Source organism: Diuraphis noxia, unplaced genomic scaffold, assembly GCF_037042655.1.
Source record: "Diuraphis noxia isolate RWA-SAM2 unplaced genomic scaffold, SU_Dnox_SAM2 contig0004, whole genome shotgun sequence".
Classification (NCBI taxonomy): domain Eukaryota; kingdom Metazoa; phylum Arthropoda; class Insecta; order Hemiptera; family Aphididae; genus Diuraphis; species Diuraphis noxia.
This window is the reverse complement of record NW_028301714.1, coordinates 37651012-37673304: the sequence shown is the minus strand read 5'-3', so window position 1 is coordinate 37673304 and position 22293 is coordinate 37651012. Positions and strand designations below refer to the sequence as shown.

The 22293-nt window shown below is 24.8% G+C and overlaps 1 protein-coding gene across 2 annotated transcripts in view; it reads right to left on the bottom strand.

The window, feature by feature from the left end:
* The window catches only part of Ac76E (adenylate cyclase type 2 Ac76E), a 67724-nt gene that overhangs the window by 18161 nt on the left and 27270 nt on the right, over positions 1 to 22293 (bottom strand). For both annotated transcript variants that reach the window (XM_089226707.1, XM_089226708.1), the window contains exons 2-5: positions 17505 to 17634; positions 15260 to 15604; positions 10613 to 10807; positions 363 to 469 (exon numbers count right to left, since the gene is read on the bottom strand). In XM_089226707.1, the coding sequence (XP_089082833.1) occupies positions 363 to 469; positions 10613 to 10807; positions 15260 to 15604; positions 17505 to 17630 (773 nt within the window). In that variant the 5' untranslated portion in view covers positions 17631 to 17634. The remainder of the gene's footprint in view (positions 1 to 362; positions 470 to 10612; positions 10808 to 15259; positions 15605 to 17504; positions 17635 to 22293) is intronic.

Sequence of the window (22293 nt, the reverse complement as noted above, 5' to 3'; positions counted from 1 at the left end):
AACTTAATTTTTTTCAACGAGTTTAGACCTATTTACCTGACATAATACACATCACTAATCACTCGAAGCGTATATTTTTATGTATACCTTTATAATATTATAATTTATAGAGTATATCTATATTTGTTTAAAATGAATAAATGAATATTGATATTAATAATTTATTTTTTCATAGGTTGAATTTTTTTCACTAAAGATACTTTTGAATTATAGTTTTTAAGTTGAGTATTTGAGTATCATATTGGTCAATTTTTGCTATAAATTGTGAAATAATATTATACGTAATTAAAGAAAACTCTTTTATTTTAAATTTTTTAAGTTGTCTATACACAAAAATATTATACTTCAGAAGTGGATCTTACCTAACATTATTATGGCGTTGCACATACATCTCGTGAAATCTTGTTTGTTTATTTGCTACGTCGTCTTGACATGCATCAGCCATTTTAAGCATTATACTTCTCTTTACCTAAAATCAAAAATCAAAATGTAAACTAAAAGTTATTATATTAATTACTTACAAATCGATATATTTTATATAACTAAACAAGAGAGATATCTTCATTAATAAATGATAAACATAATTTTAATTTACATAAGAATATTTTCGAATGTAATTAATTTCCGTTTCACCCCGATAATATAATACAATGTTGATGTATTTTTATTTATTGTTACTAATTTGATTATCAATTTTAATAATAATAACAGAAATGGTTTTTACACTCAAAATAATAATTTGAAAGACATTTTTAAATTTTTTTTTGTTTTATTGAATTAAATGAAAAGAAATGAAAATGTGTATTTTTATAGAAACAAGAAACAATAAATTAGTATACCATTTAAAAAGTTTTAAATTTCATACTCTTAAGATATCAAAAAAATATCTGAAACTTTGTTGCAGTGCCTAAATGAAACGACGAAGTAATTTTATTAAATAAAAATTTGAAATTGTGTAAAATTAAAATACTCAAAATGTTCTTTTACAAAATATAATAATGTAATTAAATTTGTTACATTATTTTAGTTCGCATTTAATGAAAATAGGTAGGTAGGTTAGTAATAACAAAAAAAAAACTTACATAAACATATTTTTTGTGGTTTGCTATCATATTTTAAATTTTTTAATAATATTATTCGATACGAAATTTACTGTACGTGAATTAATAGATGATATGAAGTAAAAAAAAATTGCTCAAATGATTAAAAACTGATTACAATTGAATTTTAAAATTATAAAAATGAATCAATTCAATAGAAAATGTACAGAAACAAAATACCAAATATAATATGACGTTATATCAATATAATAATACATTTTTTTTAATTAGAAAAAAAGGAAACTTTTTTGTCATAAATAAAAGCTCTGCATATTGTGATAAAAAAAAAAAAAACACTTCACCTAGTTATAATTTTTACTGCCAATCACAAACAGTCACTAAAACTTCAGAGACATAACATATGGATTAAAATTTGTAGTTATAATATATTTCAATTTTAAAATTTTAGTTGTGTCTATCTGTTTATTTTCATTAAAAGTTGAATTAGATAAAACGTAACATCTACAAAGTGATAGATAGAGCTTAAATTTGATAGCCATATAAAAACAAAGTTGTAAAGTATTTCTTGTGTTTTTGAATTTATCTAAATATCTGAATTTTAAAATTTAAAACATTTAAAAAAGTATATACTGAAAAAATTAATATATTTTTCAAAATCAATTCAAGTGGATGGAATTTTAATTATTAAATAAATAATATAATTTTCAAAATGTTTTTGAATTGTACTCATATTGCCATATGTTTACGTGTATTATCAAAAATCTATTAAATATGTATTTGACGATAACTAATCAGAACGCTATTATAGGGAGTGTCTAAGTACCGTGTTATACTATAATCAAATTTTCTTATCATCTAACATGTACCTATAATTTAAAAAAAAGTATAATAGCACACAGCTCATCATAAAAATATGACAATGATGTGTTTCTTATACTACTTAAATATCATATATTATGCATATTTCCAGTAATCAGACAATAATATCTGAATACTATGTATAGGTATTGTATAGTGTAGTATAATATACCAATATAAGAAATGTGGAGGCAGATAAAGCAGAAAGAAATGTATTAAATAGTCCCCCTGTGAAATAATTACTTTTTCATCACTTGTTGATATAAAAAAAAATATTAACAAAATATTGCATTGATTTGTGGAACAGAAAATGGCACACTACCACGGAAAATAAGTTAAGAGAAATTTAGTACTCTGTTGAACTCTGGCCAAAATACACTGACCTAAACAGAAAAAATTAGGTAACTCTTAATCGACTTATAAATTGTACAGACAATTATTATATTATCCTAATGCAATATAAACTAAATAATTGAAAATGAAAACCATTAAATAAGTATTTAACGGCCAACAATAATACTGAGACTATTATGCGTCTTGCGATCAGATTTGAAATAGTATTGGTAATGAATAGTTATATTACCCGGGCATAATAATTATACATAATATTATTAAAAGAACATAATACGATTAAGATACCAGAACAAAAGATTTCGGGCAGTGGTGCGTCTAAAATGCCTATCCAAAACGCCGTGTGATAATAATTCAATTATTGACATATTATTTATTTTATAATATTATGGTTTTAAAATTGTAATACTAGCAGTATCACTACTATACAATATAACAAAAAGATCGAAAATTCTGCAAAAGTGATCACTTAGTACCCCAACTGTTTGAAATAGATATGAAAATACAAGAATGTTTTCATAAATTATAAGTCTATGTATTTATGAATTCTGTACAAAGAATCTGTTTTGTTTTATTTATAAATTGTTCTTTTAATTAAAATAGTACTTATTTAATTGTTTTACAATAATATTATGATATTTATGTGGACTTTATATAACATTTTACCTATCGCATTTCTTTTATGAAATCAGCTTCAAGTCTTTGAAAATGTTAAATGAAGATTCTCTATATTTTCTAATTAAAATTAATATAATATAATTAAATGTTGGCATTGTAATATAAATTTTATGTTGTTTTAAAATACTCACTAAATGGTTTTCATAAAATCAAATATTATAAAATCTACGATTCCTCAACTACTATATAAAATAATTCTTCAAGATAATTAAATAATAACTTAATAATCAAAATAAAACACTGTGTAAAAGTTCATGGACTTTTTCATCAAAAACAGTTTTAAATTTTGATTATGTGGACAGTTTTAAGTTAATTATGACTTAAGTGATCTATATTATTCAATATATAATATTATATATATTATATTTTTATTGATTTAAAATACAATATTATTCATGATAATGAACTAACTAAGATGTTTTCAACTACTTTAATATATATGTATGTACAATATACCTATTGATTTTAAGTATTAATATTTATATAAAAAGTGTTGCACTAAAGGCTGGATAAATTAAATAAATTTTGTTCTACTAAATTAATTAATTTTTTTTTATACATTATTTATGGACACTTCTTTACGATACAATAACAGTAAACTGAAAACAAAAATTAAAAATGTTTTTAATTTTTATTGTAAAAATGCAAAATAGTTAATTTGCAAAACTTATCTTTAGTCAAATGTTGATGATAAAATTTAGGTTAAGTTTATTATTTTTAAATTGTATTAAATAATATCAATATTTTTGGAAATTTCTGACCTACGAGTAAGCATTTGTCTTTAATTGTTTTTTATCCATAACATTTTGATAATTTTTTTCAGTCTTATGTTTACACCGTATAAATTTATTTGTTTTTTATTTTCGGGTATTCTGTTCCATCATATATAATAATCTATGTGTATAAAATAGTGTTGCATATTAATCTTTAAAACATTTCTATGTAATATTTATTCATTATACATTTTGAATAATATATGATATTTCGATTGAAATTTATATTAAAAGTTGAAGGACTAATCTACATTCAGTACCACGAAAATTTAACATATTGATTAATTACAATTCTAATGGAATACTTTCAAATTTTTGTGATTTATCAGTTTCCATACCTAATTAATAAATATTGTACTAAGTAAGACGTATTAACCATAATCAAGTGACATTTATTTAATATATGATATGTGATTTTTAATAAATACAAAAAAATATTTAACTAATTAAATGAGTTACATAAACAATCGAAAAAGACAAATAAAATAGTTATTATTTTGAGATGACATTTTAGATTCTGAGCGGAGCGATGAATGTATTGATTTTACCATGATGTGTGTTTTTTTTTTGTGTCTGTCATCACGTTTTGGGGCAGTAAAAGTGCTTCGATTTTTGACTTCAGTACCTCGTTTGATCAGAAAGTGAATCTAGTTGGTACTTTGGTGGTCAAAAGTATTCTTAATACTTTTCTAAATAATCGAGAAAAACAAACTAAAAATTAAGGGGAAAACGGGAATTTTACGCACACTCATTTTTCGACAAAATCGATTTTGGTTTTTGATGTAATTTTAAAACAAATCACCATAGATACATTTTCACCGAATCTTTATATAAGTATATTCTATCCACCATGTAATTTTAAAAAATTTCTGACTTAAGTTGAACTATTTATAGAATTTTGAATTTTAACAAAATACGTAAAAATCACGAAAATTCACAAATTATTTTAAGATAGAAATTGATAAAAAATTTTCCTTTTATATCTAAGATTTGAAAATTTAATACAAGGCTCATAATATATATTTACAATAGCGATTGAAAAATAAAAGAAATACATAGTGACAATTTTTTTTTATAAGCATTTAAAGTTCAAATTTTGACTAAATACGTAAAAATTACGGCAATGTTCAAATTATCTTAGATAGAAATTCATAAAAGTTTTTCTTTTTAACTCTAATATTTGAAAATTTAATACAAGGCTCCTAACATATTTTTACAATAGCAGTTGCAAAATATAAGGAATACATAGTTACAATATTGGATTTCTACTGGATTTCACATTTAGTGATTTTCTTATTTTGGTGTAACTCTAAATGTCTAAAACAAATGACCGCAGATACTTGAAATTTTCACTGAATGTTTATATAGACATTTTCTATATTTGATAAAATTTTCAAAATATTTAGATTTGTTTTGAGCTGTTTACTGACATTTTAATTTTTCAACTTTTTTTTGTTTTTTTTTTCTATAAATATCGATAAAAATGTATTTGTTCGGTAGAAAAGCTTGAAAATTTAGTACAAGGCTTCTAACACATTTTAACAATAGCAGTTGAAAAATAAAATAAATTCATGGTCACAATTTTTTTTCACAAGGATTCAAAGTTTGAATTTTGACAACATACGTAAAAATCACGAAAATCACAAAAATTCGCAAATTATTTCAAACTAGAAATTCATTAAAAATTTTCTTTTTAAATCTAAGATTTGAAAATTTTTAATTAACTATAATATATCCTAGACAGATAAACCGTCTTCAATCAGAATCGTTTTTCGTATACAATGATATAATATCATTGGATTCAAATTTAATTCCATCCATTACAGTAACCCACTTGTAACCTACTATACAGCAGAGCGACATCCACGACTTACCCGCCTTTTTAAATCTTTGAAGGAAATTAATCATTAAAAAAAAAAAAATAGTTTTAAGCAAAGTTTGTTAAAAACTATATTTTTTAAATTATTTTTCACTTGCATTCTTAAAAATATCTGGAATATTATAAATAGTTCAAAAAGTTATGTGTGATTTAGTTATATTGTTATACATGAATATCAGATAAATATTTTGGAAGTCTTAATAAATTAATAATTTAATTCTTTTGCAAAATAAAATCATTTACATGATTAATAAACATCACTCAATCAATCATTTTAATTTGTATATAAATGTATTAATATTATCCCTGACTTGTTTAAAATAGACGACTTAAAATATAATATAAATAAATATAATAGATAACTACAAATTAAATAAAAGTTTTGATAATATATTTAATATAAATTGATAAATTTAAAAATATTTTATTAGCCGTACATACTTGCACTGGCTGTACTTTGCTACGGATTATGCGCTTAATTGTTCTAAAAGTACAATTAAATTAATCACAACGCATAATATGATCCATAATAATATGTAGTTTTGAATATGCATTTATAAGAAGTACATTTTGAATTATATGACCTAACACCTCAATATTTTTTTTCATTCACAAAACAATTTATGCCATCTTCAAGATTAATGTATATATTCTATATGTATATATAAAATATATACATATGTATATTATACATATCAACTATTATATGTATACAAAATTTAATTATATTGTATACCTTGTGTTTTTTATTTAATAAAAAAAAATTTTTAGCATACTTGCTAGATCTGTTAAAATAACTTTTTTATTTTATGTTTAGCAATACGTGCCAGTTAATATGTTAAAGATGAATTTTCAGTTTGTGATATGAATATAAAATAACTATAGGTGCAATCTCATTTTTCGAATTATATATTCGTATGGTATAATACAAGTAGAAACAAAAATATTTAACAAGCATATAAACTTTTAGATATAGGTGACAACAATTATAAAATATCAATCATTATAGATAGCAGTAACAATAAAAAGATAAATATAGTGATCAAAACGAATTTACACTTCTTTTTCCAATTCGGACAGCCAACGGACGGCGTCCTCTTCCAATACGTGCAAACTTTTCATACCTCCAGGAAAATGATATGTCGGGCAATCTTCTACAAGGTGTTTCATAGTCTGGATAATTAGGTGGACGATGACAGCTTGCACGTAGCCCACCCTGCATATGGCTTAGTGATTTTTAATTACGCCATATCAATTTCATCAACTCGGTGCTGTACAGGTCCTAGACCATCACAGCCTCTTCAAGGAAGAAACAGGAATTGTAACAGAACCAATAACAGTATTTTTCGAATTGAAAGTGGTATACATTGTAATGATATGATAATTTAATTGAAATAAATCAGTGGAGAAAAAACGGGACGTTTGCAAGAGGTATTACAACATAATATAAACATTAGTTGAATAGTGAAAAATAATATCTATATTTATGACATATAAATGTAAACCTGATATAGATATATTAGTTATTAAATTTTTATTTAAAAAAAATAAGTTGAAAAATGTTCACATTTTAAAAGTTTTAAAGTACACGTGATGTTTTGGGTTTATTGAGCAAATGTTATTGTAATTGCGTTATAACGTTTTTTGTAGAAAGATTTTCTTTTGATTCATTTGAATATCGATGGCACAGTGCCACAGTTAATTAACTGTGAATACGTTTATAAAGCTTAGTGTCATCAATAAAAGTATATTTTAGAAAATATCTATCTGCAGATAATAGAATCCACTTAAAATTTGTCGTATAACTTCTTTGTAGTTTGTATTCTTTGAACATTTGAAGTACTTACAAAATGTGTCAAAATCTTGACCTTATTGCTTTTCTTTCCAATCTTTAACAATATTACATTTCAAATTTCACAAGAATTTTAAAAATCTTAAAGTCTCTTTACTATCAAGTAACAACTATATTCCTAATAAGTACCCACTTAAATACCTGTGGAGTTTATACATGTTGCATACATATTAGACTTTAAAGTTAACGTCGATAATCCTCAATTATTTACCATTGCTTCGAATACAAAGTAATGATTGGCCCATTCAATTTTAACGGGTTACTCAATATTTAATAAACATAGTATAAGCTACAGATAAAATTTAAGAATATTTGAAAATTATAAGTTTTATAGTTCTTATACATTAGTATGAGTAGGAATATTAATATAATTAATATAAATATTTAAAAATTAAAAATTGGTATAGAACCAGTGTTTATCAACCTTTTTGAACTCCCGGGCCACATTCAAAAATTTAAAAAAGTTGGTGGGTAAGACAAAAATAAAAACTGTATACTCCACATTATTTATTATGAGAAAAATAACTGTTTAAAACATTAGAATAATAAAATGTAAAAATTACAATTGTTTAATATAATTGTAATATAAAAGTATTAAAACTACAACTATTTGGTAAAGTGGTTAATGTGATTTTTGATGTTGGATATTGTTTATTATTTTCAATTTCCACATAAAAATTACTTGTGCCTGTTCTAAGTAGGTATTATAATCCAAATACACATGTAATCTATCTTATCGGTAATCAGATTTTCTTTCCGAAAATTTTCTCCAGGCAGGGGAAGGGGATTTTAAAAAATCGGAGGGGCAAAATTATTTTATATTAAGGAAAAAAATGCGTTAGTAAATAACTTTACGTATGTATTAGCAATTGTTAAGCCGCTATAAAAAAATATATATACATATATATAAAAATTTTTACGTTTGTCTGATAACTATTTTATTTTATTTACTATTCTTCACATTCTTTCCAGGGTGGCCATGCCTCACCCAACCATTAATTATTATTATAAGACCACTAAAGTAGTTCAATACACTATGGACACAGCTACCTGATTTTGTGAAATCTACAATATAATTAATTCACTTGGAGTACATTTAAGTACTATTAAGTAACGTATTTAATATATTAGTTATGGATATGAGTAACACTTATGTAACTGAGTTTTATTTTGATAGTTGTTTTATACTTGATCATTTACATTTATAAATTATGTTATGACATATAAATATGATAAAGTAGTATTTATACTACTAATGTAATATTTTAGATATGTAGTTACAAAAAATAATTACGTGTAAACTAAATAAACGAGCAATAAATCAATAATGCATTCACTTAATTATTATAAAACATTATTTTATAAAGAATATTCTATTGTAATATTTTATTAATATTTTCAAATAATTGCAGTATAATACTATAATACTATTTATAATACTATAAATTCCAATTAAGTATAAACAAATTAGTTTACTCGATATATTATAGGTATTAAAAGTATAATACATATATTAAAAGGCAAGAAAAGAAAATAGTTTTTTCATAACGTATGACAACAGTCAATAGAAACAGTTTCGTTCTTAATAACAATCAGTGTTTTTGAAATATCTAGCCACACATAAGCACCTACTCAATTTAATAGAGAGGATTGTATTGTTATTTGTTAAGGAGCTATTTTTAGACTCGGTTATTATACTCAAGCACTATTGTTAACTCAAAATATAATAGAATGCGGTTAAACCCGAACTATTGAAAAACGCTCAATATTTTTAACAAAAAGTTAAGTTGATTTTGATGTATTGATACAGTGGTATACTAAAAACCTGTTACATACGAGAACATGGCCCATGACTTAGATTATCTAGATAATTTTTACTTTGACGTATATAGGATATACATTTTTATCATGTTAAATTTTTATTACATCATTAAATGATGAAAATAATGGTTTTTTTTTTAAGCAACCTAAACAAAATATCTTATTTAAATTTATAAGTCATAGATATTGTTTTTAATTTATATTGTTAATGTTTAAGTTAAAATATTGCTTTATGTACCTATAAAAATATTTTGTAAATTCACTTTACATAAATAATATTTATGTAATAGACTTTCTAAAAACTCTATTTAATGTTTAAAATATAGAAGAATTTCAAATTCAATAAATAATACTAAGTTGTTGAAATTAGCTTATTAAATCTTTTTTTTATAAATCAAAATACAACGTTATTGGATAAATTACTAGATTGTGATTTCAAAAAATATTTAAAATTCTTAAAATTAAAACTAATTAATTTTATATCAGATTTTAAAAAGTACTAAATTATTTAGATGAAGCCCATAAAGGTATAACCTGTAGGAACTAACGTGGAATGGAATAGAATGTCTAAAGTTTCGACTAATAATGATGTATTTATGGTTCAAACAAATTGTTATAAAGTTTTCAAATGAATTCTATAATATTAGTTTGAAGTTCAAATTACATTATATTATCTTCTTTGGAATTAAAAATAATGAGCTTATTTGATTTCCTTACACTGTAGTTTTATATGTATAGTAATAACCATAAATTGTAATAGACTTTACAAAGAATAGATTTTTCTATATCTTAATTTATTTTTTTTAACTATGTGCTATATGACTGGTATAACCTTTTGTACATACCTTTTTATTATACACGCATACATAAAATATTGTGAATTTATTTTTTGTTACATTTGTGCATAAAAGAAACAAAGTAAATATCTCTCTGATTTACAATAGGTGTCAAGTGTACCTACTATCATTAAATATGTCACTGTAATGGATGTTTTAAATTTGAATTCAATAATAAATCAATGTATATTAATATACTAAAAAGATTCTAAGCGAAGACGGTTTGTCACGTCTCTATTTCTCAAGATATTGTATCAAATATTTATATTGCAATAATGGCATTTATTTTTCTATTAGTAATGATATTGTTTCATACTGTCAGCAGATTTTAAACTGCGTTGTCCAAGATGAATTAAATACTTAAATACAATTTATATAAATTGTATCATTAGTTCTTTAATGCTTTGACAGTTGGTATTATTATCTTAGTTAGTCTTATTGTATTTATTTTCTTGTATAGGTACTGTCATACAATATTTTAAAGCACTATATTTAATACATACCTCAGCCGCAATGTACGCTGGTATGACGCTAAGCAGTAGTTGTTCTTGCTGTTCTTTTTCACACTCCAGCTTAATTCTGGATTCAATACATGTTCTAGTTCCCGAAAACATTATTCTGTTGGCTTTGTGTGTCATAAACTTATAATACCAACCAGTGGAACTAGCTGAGAATAGTAGTATTATTTCAGCGATCATCTAAAAAAAAATCCAGTTTCATATCGTTGTTATTAAAATTTTTTTTTTTTATTATTAAAATTATATAGGTATATAAATTATAACTTTAATATTTTGATTGAAATAACATTTTCAATTTATTATTATACAATATGTAAAAATAACGTTCTAAAGTAAATTTCAAAACGAAATAAACACCTTCTAATAATTGTGTTATAAAAATGAAATAGGTACAAACACAGATTCCCATTATGTCATAAAATTTTAACTTTTCGTTGTTTCATAATATTATTAATAATAATTTGAAGAAGATTTCAATATTTTGTTTTAAACAATGCATAATGTAGTATACTTTCCATCCAATTTCATAGTGCATAATTATTTCTTAAGTATAATATTATCTACTATAAAAAAAAAAAAAAAATAATATGTAGGTATATAAAAATATATGTATAATATATACATATATGTATATATATTATAGTAGGTACACATTATAATGTATAAGTATAAACATAATATATTCGATTGTCAATAATTTCAAACATGGGTGCTCAAAATATGCATTCATCTAATTTGAAATTTTTATGTTTTGTTAATTTGAAATTATTACAAAAGATTTAGTTCAGTATAATAAACTTAAAAAAATACAAACGTTTTTAAATAATAAACATTATTTACAATTCAAATCCACTTTAAACATGTGTTAAGATCCCATCTACCGTCATTCAAATTATTTAAAGTATTTCTGTACCTATACATGTATTGTATTAAACTTCGAACATACAATGTTCAGCTTCCAGTTTCTCTGGTTTAGTTGTTTCCTATCGCTCAAGGCTTAAGGCTTTTCAAAAGGGGGTAAATACAAGAAATGTTAATGATAATACAAACACTACTAGAGGAGTAAACTTAGTTCGAGTACGTAGAAGACAGAGCTCTAAACATGGCTATTTTAAAATATCCAAAACTTTTGACAGTCAAGAAAATTATGAAGTATTGCTCGAGTAGTTACGAATAATTTGTAGACAGATTTCTTTTTCTATAAATTTTGGATAAGTAACAACAAAATTTATAAAAATAACAAAATAATAATAAAATATACATATAAAAAGTTAATCATTAAATATCATATCGTTATTGAATATAATATAATATGTGATTTAATCTGTGTAGAATAAATCATATTAAAATGTGATATATTATACATATTACTTTCATGTAGAAAAAAATAAAGTACATATATCTTGTAAATAATATCATAATATTTTTATTTCAGCAGGAATCGCAAAATGAATCAATTGAACTGTAATTAATATTTATATTCAAAGAATCAGTGTAAGTTTGCCGACCAAATTTAAGTTTGAAATGCAAGACCTGCAATAATTATTTGAATACTTTTGGTAAAATATTTTTTAGTTATGAAAAATTGTATTGAAATATTTAAACATGTAAGTTTTATAATGTTAAAAAAATTGTTCATTTGAATATATATTATTTGAATATGTTTCATTTCATTAATGAGCACCCACACATATAATTTTATATAATTTAGAGAAATAAAATATTTCCATTAATATGTCTAGTGTCTACTAATAAATTTCAAATATTAAATCATACATATACAGTTTTTTATGATTACAAACATTTTTATTTTAGATAAATGGTATAAAGTACAATGCATCATAGTAAAATACATTGGATTACCCCACAATGTTTGTTAAAAATTTGTCTTCTAATCTAAATTTGAAATTCCTAAAAATAAAATAATATTGCTAAAATACTTACAATTGTTGCTTTTTCTGAAATTAAAAGCACTTAAAGATTTAAAAAAAAAATATGGTGTTGCGAGGCATTCAATTCTTTCGCATGAAAATAATATTTTTATAAAATAAAATTAATTATACAGATGATTATTGTTCAATATACTGTTAAAAAAATAGCGCTGTTTATGATCGTATATAGTATAATTGTAAAACATAGTATCTTCGTAATTATCTATAAGTAGAAATAATAACAAGTTTGGAAATGAATTCTTACCTATATGGAACATAATTTAAAGTAAATAAAAAGGGGAAGATGCAATTACGTCAATAACATGCCTGAGAGACAATTTCGTAGGCTGACGTATTATTTATCATTTGGATGTTAGTTAAGTGATATAAATAAGTATGAATAAACGAAACTTAATTTTATTTTACGGATTACAAGAAATACTTATAGTTAAATGACCACAAAATGTTCTGTCATTTTAAAACCAAACTCAGATAAAAATCATCATTGACACATATCTATGCAATTTTTACTATTATTAAAAATTCCATATTTTGAGCATAACAAAATAATATGTTTTTAATATATTTGAATTGCGTAACATTGAGTCATCGTATCTCAATTGAAGATTTAATGAATAATTGCAACACAAGTAAGTCGGTAAGTTAAATAAAATAATCCGCAACGGATATTGTGTGGCTAACACAAAAACATACAACCTAAGTCGATGTGACATATTTTGCGAAATTATCTGTAGTATACACTGTAGTTATGAAATAGATATATGCTTGTGTAGAAACAGTATAACTAGACTGAAGTTTAAAAAAAGCACCAATATTTTAGACTGAATATCAAAAATGGTATTTATTTCAAAAGCACTCAAGAACCAAGATATTTATATAGTGTTAAATCGATAATTTCACGAGGATTTCAGTTGATACCATTCGTAGCCAATTTTTCACGTTTTATTTTTTAGTATAGTAAAATCAAAATGCTTGCAGTATATCGAAAACCATACACTTGTGTCAATATATTATAATAACGTACACGTCATATAGTTTTTAAACGAAACATTATATTTCTAAAAATGAACTTACATTTTAACTTGTTTGAAATTTGATTTAAAATTTCAGTTATCATAAAATATGCACATATTATGATTACCATACGTATCATTTTTAAAAACAGGTTAATTGCTCTACTGCAGTATATAAATACCTAACTTTGACATTGAGTAGGTTGATGTAATGGATGTGTTAAATTTAAATGTATTGTTAAATATTCACTTACCAATAACGATTCTCAACGGAGACAGTATGTCTTTATTTCAAAGGATATTTTACAATCTATTTTTATATTTCTTTAAATCTTCATATAATATAATATTTTTTATTAGTATTATTGGTACTGTAACGGTATGTTAAACTGATTATTTAAAATAGCTTAACATTTCAGTCTAAACATTTTTAAACATTTCATTGTTTATAGAAAATATTTGAAAATATGCGATGATGACTAATTATCAGGACCATGCGATAAATATTTTTTGAAATATAAAACTAACAACAAAAAAATCATTATATTTCATTTAAAAATCCAATTTAATCTTATATATATATAAAAATGGTCATTATTTATTTACCATAAACACACACAAAATTAATTATAGTCAATACATTTCACTCAGAAATTAATAGCTACTAGTTGATAATTAAAACATTAACTTTAATTTATATATAAAAGAAAAAATTATTTTCAAAAACGAATCACTACTATATTCTATTGAGAACAAATAAAATATTTAATTCAAAGCTTATAAGTGTAGTAAATATCGATTAAATTATCTCGTATAATTCTTGTTATTATTATATATGTTGATTAACACAATGACGTCTGCTACCTAATATAGCTGCTAATAAATATTTTCGTGGTTGAGTGACCTTTAAATTGTATTGTAGAATATTATGTCTATTATACATAAGCGCACAAGTCAATTAACCAGCTGATGAACACCTTAAAATATTTGTGTAATATCACTATCGATTTACATTAAAAAGTCTCTATTTTAAAAACCAATTGTAGCTAAGTCTGAATAAACGTTATTAAACAACCATTGCTTAATCTTGATAATATAGTTTCGTAGCTTGGGGGGAGGCGGGAGCTGAAGGGTATGAAAATGATTGGTCTATGAAAGTCACTAAAAAGTCTTAACGTTGGTATATTATATGATGTCCTATTAAAAAGAAAATTCATTGATATTTTTATTATTATTTTTCTACATGTTAAACTTATGGATGAGTAAACCAGCGCTGTGTAAAAGTTGATCAGCCCCCTCCCTTACTAACAGAAGAAAGAATCCTGGCTATGCCACTGCGTCAATTCATTATTTTTTCTCCAAAACATGCACAGGTCTCGCTCTATTTTTATTTCGTATAACAAAATAATTAGTCATAATATTGATATACGAGCTATGCAAGTGGGGGATTAAGTCATGCATAAGTCTCGTTTTGTATTAAGCCTTAGTTTAAAAAGGAATAACAGGCAGGCAATAGGCACGCATTAAGGAAAATCTGGAGCATTCGAATAGGAGAAATGGCGAATTTCGAAGTTTGTGGGGTTGTTATGGATTATCCAAAGAGGAAGGGCGAAGTTGTCTCAAAAGTTTAATCTAAAAATTCTCATGCTCTTTATAGTGACATTTACCTGTTTGATGTGCTGCGCATTTGGTGCCCATTCGACTTCGGCGAGTGAAGATATGATATGCACGGCCACCATGGTGGCTGTGGCAAAAGACGCCACGGCCACGTGCGTAGGTACCATTGAGTGCGTAGCGACCAAAACAGGTACTAACGCGTAGGCGGCGTGCATGACCCCGCTGGTAGATAGCACAGCAGTTGCAGACGCGGCCACAGTGGCAGCAGACAACGCGGCCGCAGCGGGCCTAGAGTTCAATGCTGTCGGAGCAGCCTGTGTGAGGCAGAATGTGCAGGCAAACGTCAGCCACGCGACCGATACTGACAAAAACGGAGGTCTTATCACTGATTCGGCCTGTTAAGTTGAAAAAAAATATGATTTAATAAAAAATTTAGTCGTAGTACCTAATTAGGAACTTAAAGCTCAGGTCAAAATGGAATTTCATATATATATATATATTTTTTTTTATCTTGATGATTTGTCCGTAAAGAACATAATATAATTACTATGATTATTGATTACTGTGTAGCTTTTCAACCTCGTAGAATGAAGTATATAGACGGGTGATGCCCGTTTCCACCAAAAGTGTACCTTTCTATTTTCCACCAATAACCGTTTCCACCAAATAAAATTATTTACCACGTTTTTACAAAAACAATTGTATACTACTATATTCTACGATTGAAAAAAAATATATCAACTAATTATATATATAAGTAGATACACTAACTAACTAAATACACTAATATATAATTTTTTCGATCCATCATTAGTATTTTAAATAAACTTATTACTGTATTAAAGATTTTAATATTAGAATAGTATACAAATTATTTTGGTAAATTAACCGTGGTTAAATTATAGGTAGATCTCATTTGGTGGTAAAGGGAAAGGTCTACTTTTGGTGGAAACGTGATACGCCCGTATAGACATAATATAGTCATACCTATCGACCGAGTTGAAGCCAACACAATTATAAAGCTCGTGATATTTTTGTATGCATGCACATCAATTTGTATTCCTAAAAACTATTTCTTATAACTTTTATTTCATTTGTTAAAATATACGATGATGGTCCACGTGCATGCACGTTCAATAAAAGGTTCTATAGCTATGTTGGCTTCACAGACTTTTCGTATATTAATTTGTTCATTGATATCTAATCGCCCACAACATTGACACAGTATCTATTACAATGTTTATTATGAAAATACATTATTTTTATAATATTGGAGGAGTAAAATGGTTGAAAATAAAAAATGTTAATGTTTACAGAAATTGAACAACAATATTTAATGATAGGATCTATTACCTATATTATAATAAATATATTTACCTATTAATAATTTAGGTTTTTGTTATATATTTATTGCTCTAATCAAATTAATATTTCACAAATAATGACTAAGAATTTTATATAAAAACCATCTTGTGGGGCAAAAATGTGGGTTTAATTTTGTTTTTTACAATGATATATCACATATAAGATCAATTTGATGACGTGTAGTTTGCACTTAATCAGTACATACACATTACCAAAACATAACAAAACCTTCAACTTTAATGAAATTCAGGACCAATATTGTGGTGAAATCGTGTTTTTCAATAACATTTAAATACAGCATGATAGTTCTACCATGAAAGTTTTCACCAAAAGACTTAGTTAGAATATAAATTAAAAATAACATTTGTTTTCCACTTCGTTTGACAAACATATTATAATAGTTTATCCTTAAAATTCTGTAATACGAAATTATAATGATACGTGTTTACTGTTTATATCGCATAGGCATTTCCAATATATTATTAGGCACCGTTATAATTTATTGCACAGTTGTCTACTTTTTTTTGTTTGTACATAACATATTATAATTCAGAATACGTATAGGTAATGTATTATAAATTGAACTGCAATTTATTTATGTTTAACGAATTAAAACAATAAATAAAAATATGATTGTAAAGTATTTTTAAAACATCTTGCTCTATGTTAATCTTGGTTCATATTTAACTTTATTTAATTAATTTTTAAGTTTAAAATTGTAAAAAAGGTCAAGTACAAGCTGAATTATATGGTATATAAAATAGTACACATTGGTTACAATATGTATTATCTGTACGGCTGTACCTAATAATATTTATGTTTTTGTAATTTTTATAGTATCTTTGGTTAAATTGATGTATTTTGAACGTTACATTTAGATAGGTATACAATATATATATATATATATATATATTTTTTTTTCATACTCACGTTATAAAATAAGATTAACACGGTTAAAGTGATGGTGCATACAGTAAATCCAATAGAAGCAAATGTTGTAAAAAGTGATTGTTTTAATCGAATACGATATTTGTGGTAAAGGTCTTCTAAATCCATATTCCTGAAAAACAAATTACAATCTATTTTAATAAAACATATTTCTCATGAAATTATGTTAATTAATACCAAATTTTCAATGTTTAACATTAATAAAGATAACATTTTAGAGCAGTTTATTTTTTCATACTATAATTATAATTACATTTATTAAAGTTACAAGTTTTTGCGAACACGATTACATTTTTTGATCATGGCTTAAAAGTTAAAAGATTTAGAACTAAGTAATTATCAATAATTTAAATTACATTGCTGTAAGTGATTAAATTTGACATTCTAAGATTAATGATTTTTATTATTAAAAAATTCCATGGTGTAAATTGGTATAAATTTCAAAGCTTTATTTATAAATAAACGAATAAACTTATAATACGATATAATTTATAAAATAATATGTTATTAATTCTAAAATACCTACCTACTATGATTAAACTATAATGCTATTATATGAATTATAAAATATAACGAGGTTTCGAGGATAATGTATTAGTTTACTTAATTATAGATAAATATGCCATTATTCGATTGGTGATTTTATTGATTATTTGACTTATCACATTTTTCACGAAAGTATTTGAATTATTATTATAAATTATAGTTTTTTGAAAGTATTTTATATTGTTATAAATATTATAGTATGGTATAATATGCGATTAAATTTATATCAATGATGCGAGGAAAACAAGTGTAAAAAAAATATAGATATTGGGTAGTATTGAGTGTTTAAACGTCGTGTGGTTTGGGATGCCGAACAGGTAATATGACTTATCGTGCTGTAACGTGTTCAAGTATATTATAAAAATCCTTGGTGATTAAAACATTAATTGTATTTTTTTATTTGACTTGTTTCGATACTAATCATGTTTATAGTTTTGTCGATAAACACTTTAAATAAATTAAATTTAAGTATGTGAAGACTGATTAGGGCTTCACCAATCAAGATATCATAACATATTGTGGATTTTTTGACAAATTTTAATATTTGGTTTTAGAATAAAATTCAGAAATAACAATAAAACTATTTTACTCAAAGCCTTAGCTCACCACCTTCATTAGAAATGAAAAGAGTTAACCTTCATAATAGTTTTTAAAATATTGTATTTTCTATAATATATCTCAAACAAATACTTTAACGCGTTTAAATATTTATTAGCCATTGTAATTAATTTATTATTTATAATCATACAAGGTCATAGAATCATCATTTTCATAAAACAAATTGTGGCTATAATATAATTACTTATAATATATAATTTTTACTATATTATTCCAACTAAATACGTATAAATTTCTTTTTATATTGTTGTTAAATTATATAGGTTTATCTTTAATTTTAATTTTAAAGTAAACCCGTTATTTCATTGCAGTTTGGAAGGTTATGAAATATCAGTTATGTAATTATATTAAGCGTATGTAAAGATGTAAACACGTGTAGTATATCGTATACATAATGTTATAGTTTATCACATGTGTGATTATTCGAATATTTGGTTCACTTTTTCAGGACTATAGGAAGGCTACGGTGTTAGTGAAAGCATATTTCCATAAAATGAAGTACAACTATGCAGGGTACGAGTGGAGTTATAATAGTAGTATTAATTAATTATTTTAAATGAAATTCACGAAGCTGTTAGAATAATATATGATCGTGTAACTATGAAAAAAAATACTTAATCCAATTATAGATCACAATTAAAATAGCTGTAGTGGACTAAAAAAATAAAATAAAAAATACAAACTCGTGAAATTTCAGGCGATTACTCATATCCGTGTTTCAGTAGATTTTAAAATTTACTAAATTATATCATAATTAATGTACGACATAAAGTTGGTTTTTAAAATACGTTAATAGTTACAACAATTTTACGATATGACTGTCTAACGATTAGAGAAGGAGTAGAATATTGTTTTATTATTATGTCTACTTTCGTAACGTTTTATAGACTATAAACATTACGCACATATAAATATATTATTTATAATAGTAATAGTAATACTATTTAAATACAATTATATATCATATACGTATTAAGTGTTCTGGCATTTCAAAATGATGCGGATTCCAAGGGTAAATTATACAATATAATGGTTAGGTATCGTTTTGTGTGCATATAAAACTCGGCCATTAAATACGCCCGCCATTTTTTAAAAACGCACGTTAAAATCATCATCAAATCCTCGTTAATAGTTTTTTTTTTCAGAAATCTCGTAGGTGCCTTTAGATTATTACGATCTGACGTATCTATTGTCAATGTTGAACAACTTGTAAACACTTTGTCTTTAATTGTGTGATTCACCAAGTATGCTTACATCTCACTTCTTTTTTTTATCTTTTATAATACCAAATACATTTATTCGAATTTCAATTATGGCAATTTTTAAATATACTTAATGGTCCATATTTTTAAATACTTTGATTCTTTATACAATTGTATCCGATCGTAGTGTGGCGATATAAACATACTTTTTCAAATGAGGAGTAACACTTTTTAGTATACATATATAATATGTATATTGTTTAAGAGACGATATTTTTATATACTGATGCATCTGTATTCTATAACAACATTTAAAAGCATGTTTTAGAGTTATTAAACTATGTTTATAGTATAGTTTTTACTAATTGTTTTACATAAAGTATAAGACAAATGCAATATTTAATTCTAGTACTTATTATGTTCGATCAGTTTATACAATTAATTATAAAATTGTGTAATTTTAATAATTTTAAAATAATATATTATATACCAATATTATAATGGACTATATTTCTATTGTTTTCTAGTAATTAAAACTTAATAAGTACAGATTCACTCAGCGCTCTAAACAATTTGAAATATAATTTACACTCAAGCATCCTAGCAATCAAAATAAGCAACATCATTGAAAAAGCCAACAAGAACATACGGTTTATATGGACACCAGGCCGTTGTGGAAAAGATGGCAATGAGAAAGCTGACAAAGTAGCTCGTGAAGCAGTAAACAACCCTCTGACCGAAATACGCACGTACTCATCACTCATCGACATCCACAGAAATGTCAACACTTTTTGAACCTATTTATGGGATTCTGAATGGCGGCGCACACCCAATAACAAATTAGGTGACATAAAAAATACTACCTAATATTGGCCTAAACCCCATTCATCGAACCGTAAAGATGAAGTAGTTATCAGTAGACTACGTATGTCCCATGGACATCTTATGCGCAGAGAAGAACCTGTAATGTGCCTAACCTGCGGAGAACCTCTCACAGTTAAGCATCTCCTTATCCACTGCTGTATCTATATAGATACCAGAAAAAATCTAAAATTGCCCGACAACCTCTTCGAAGCCCTCAGCCCTACCTATGACAACACCAACAAAATAATTACATTTTTAAAACAAATTGATATGTATAATCTAATTTAAGAACCTATTGTATAACCATATTTTACTATGTACTAAATACTAATTTTGTTACAAGCTAATAACCTTAGCAGTTGAAGCTATTACCTACTTATAAAAATAGGTAGTTCTCGATAGGAAAAAAGAAGTTTACATCATCACATTACACTTCTTAATTTTATAAATTTTAAAATATAGTCCTATAATAGATCTTATATAGTTCTAAACTTAAAATTCTAAATTAAGAATTTAAATAAATTCATTGTTAACGGAAAATCGGAGTTGAAGTATAAGACACTCGATGAATTACTGCCATACTATATTAAATATTTCCCTGAGTTAAAATTTTTAGTTTTTTTTTTTTAACTTGCTAAAATTGTATTTTTAGTGTAAAAATACTTCTATTGCTGTTAATCACTATTTAAATGTTGATTATTGAGTGTAGAGTTTTTAGAATAAATATGTTATGTCTTAACATCAAGAACACTAATCCATTCGTCTCGAATTGGTTAGAAGCTTGTGAGTATATATATATATATATATATATATATTTAAATCCATTTATTTGATTGAAAATCGAAAACATTTACACTTAAGTGAAAATATTGACTATCTTTTTATTTTAGAGTTCAATTTAAATCTATCGATTTTGGTGTTAAAATGTATTTGTCTGTAGACCGATCCAAGTGTAGGTATAAATTATATTGGTTCACATAATGTACGAAATATCTTGCTATGTAGTAGAATTTTGAATTAAAATATCAAAAAAAAAATTTTAGATGCACAAATAAAACGATTATACGCCATAACATAAATACACTTAAACTAATAATTAGAGATTTAACGAATTTGAAAACGTTTGAAAAAAAAAAATCTAATCACATTATAACTGATGTATTAAAATATAAAAACTTAAATTCTAATGTTAATATTAAAGAGCAAATAAGACAATTTATTTATTCAATTATTTTGATAATAATTTTCTATCTATTAGATATTTAGATATATTATAGTATTATACGCACGCGAACGACGTCGTTATTAATAATAATTATAATATATTTTCCGTTCGTGGGTTTAATATTTTTGTGCGCAAACTGCAATAGCATAGATTATTATCATATGCTTCTTATTATTGATGGAATTATACGATGATTATATTATTATATTATTACTACTACTACTGCGTGTGGTTACAATACGATAAATATGTAATATTATTCCCGCACGCAACGTCAATTGTGGCGCGGCGTTCAATGCCAGGAAGTCGCATTGAC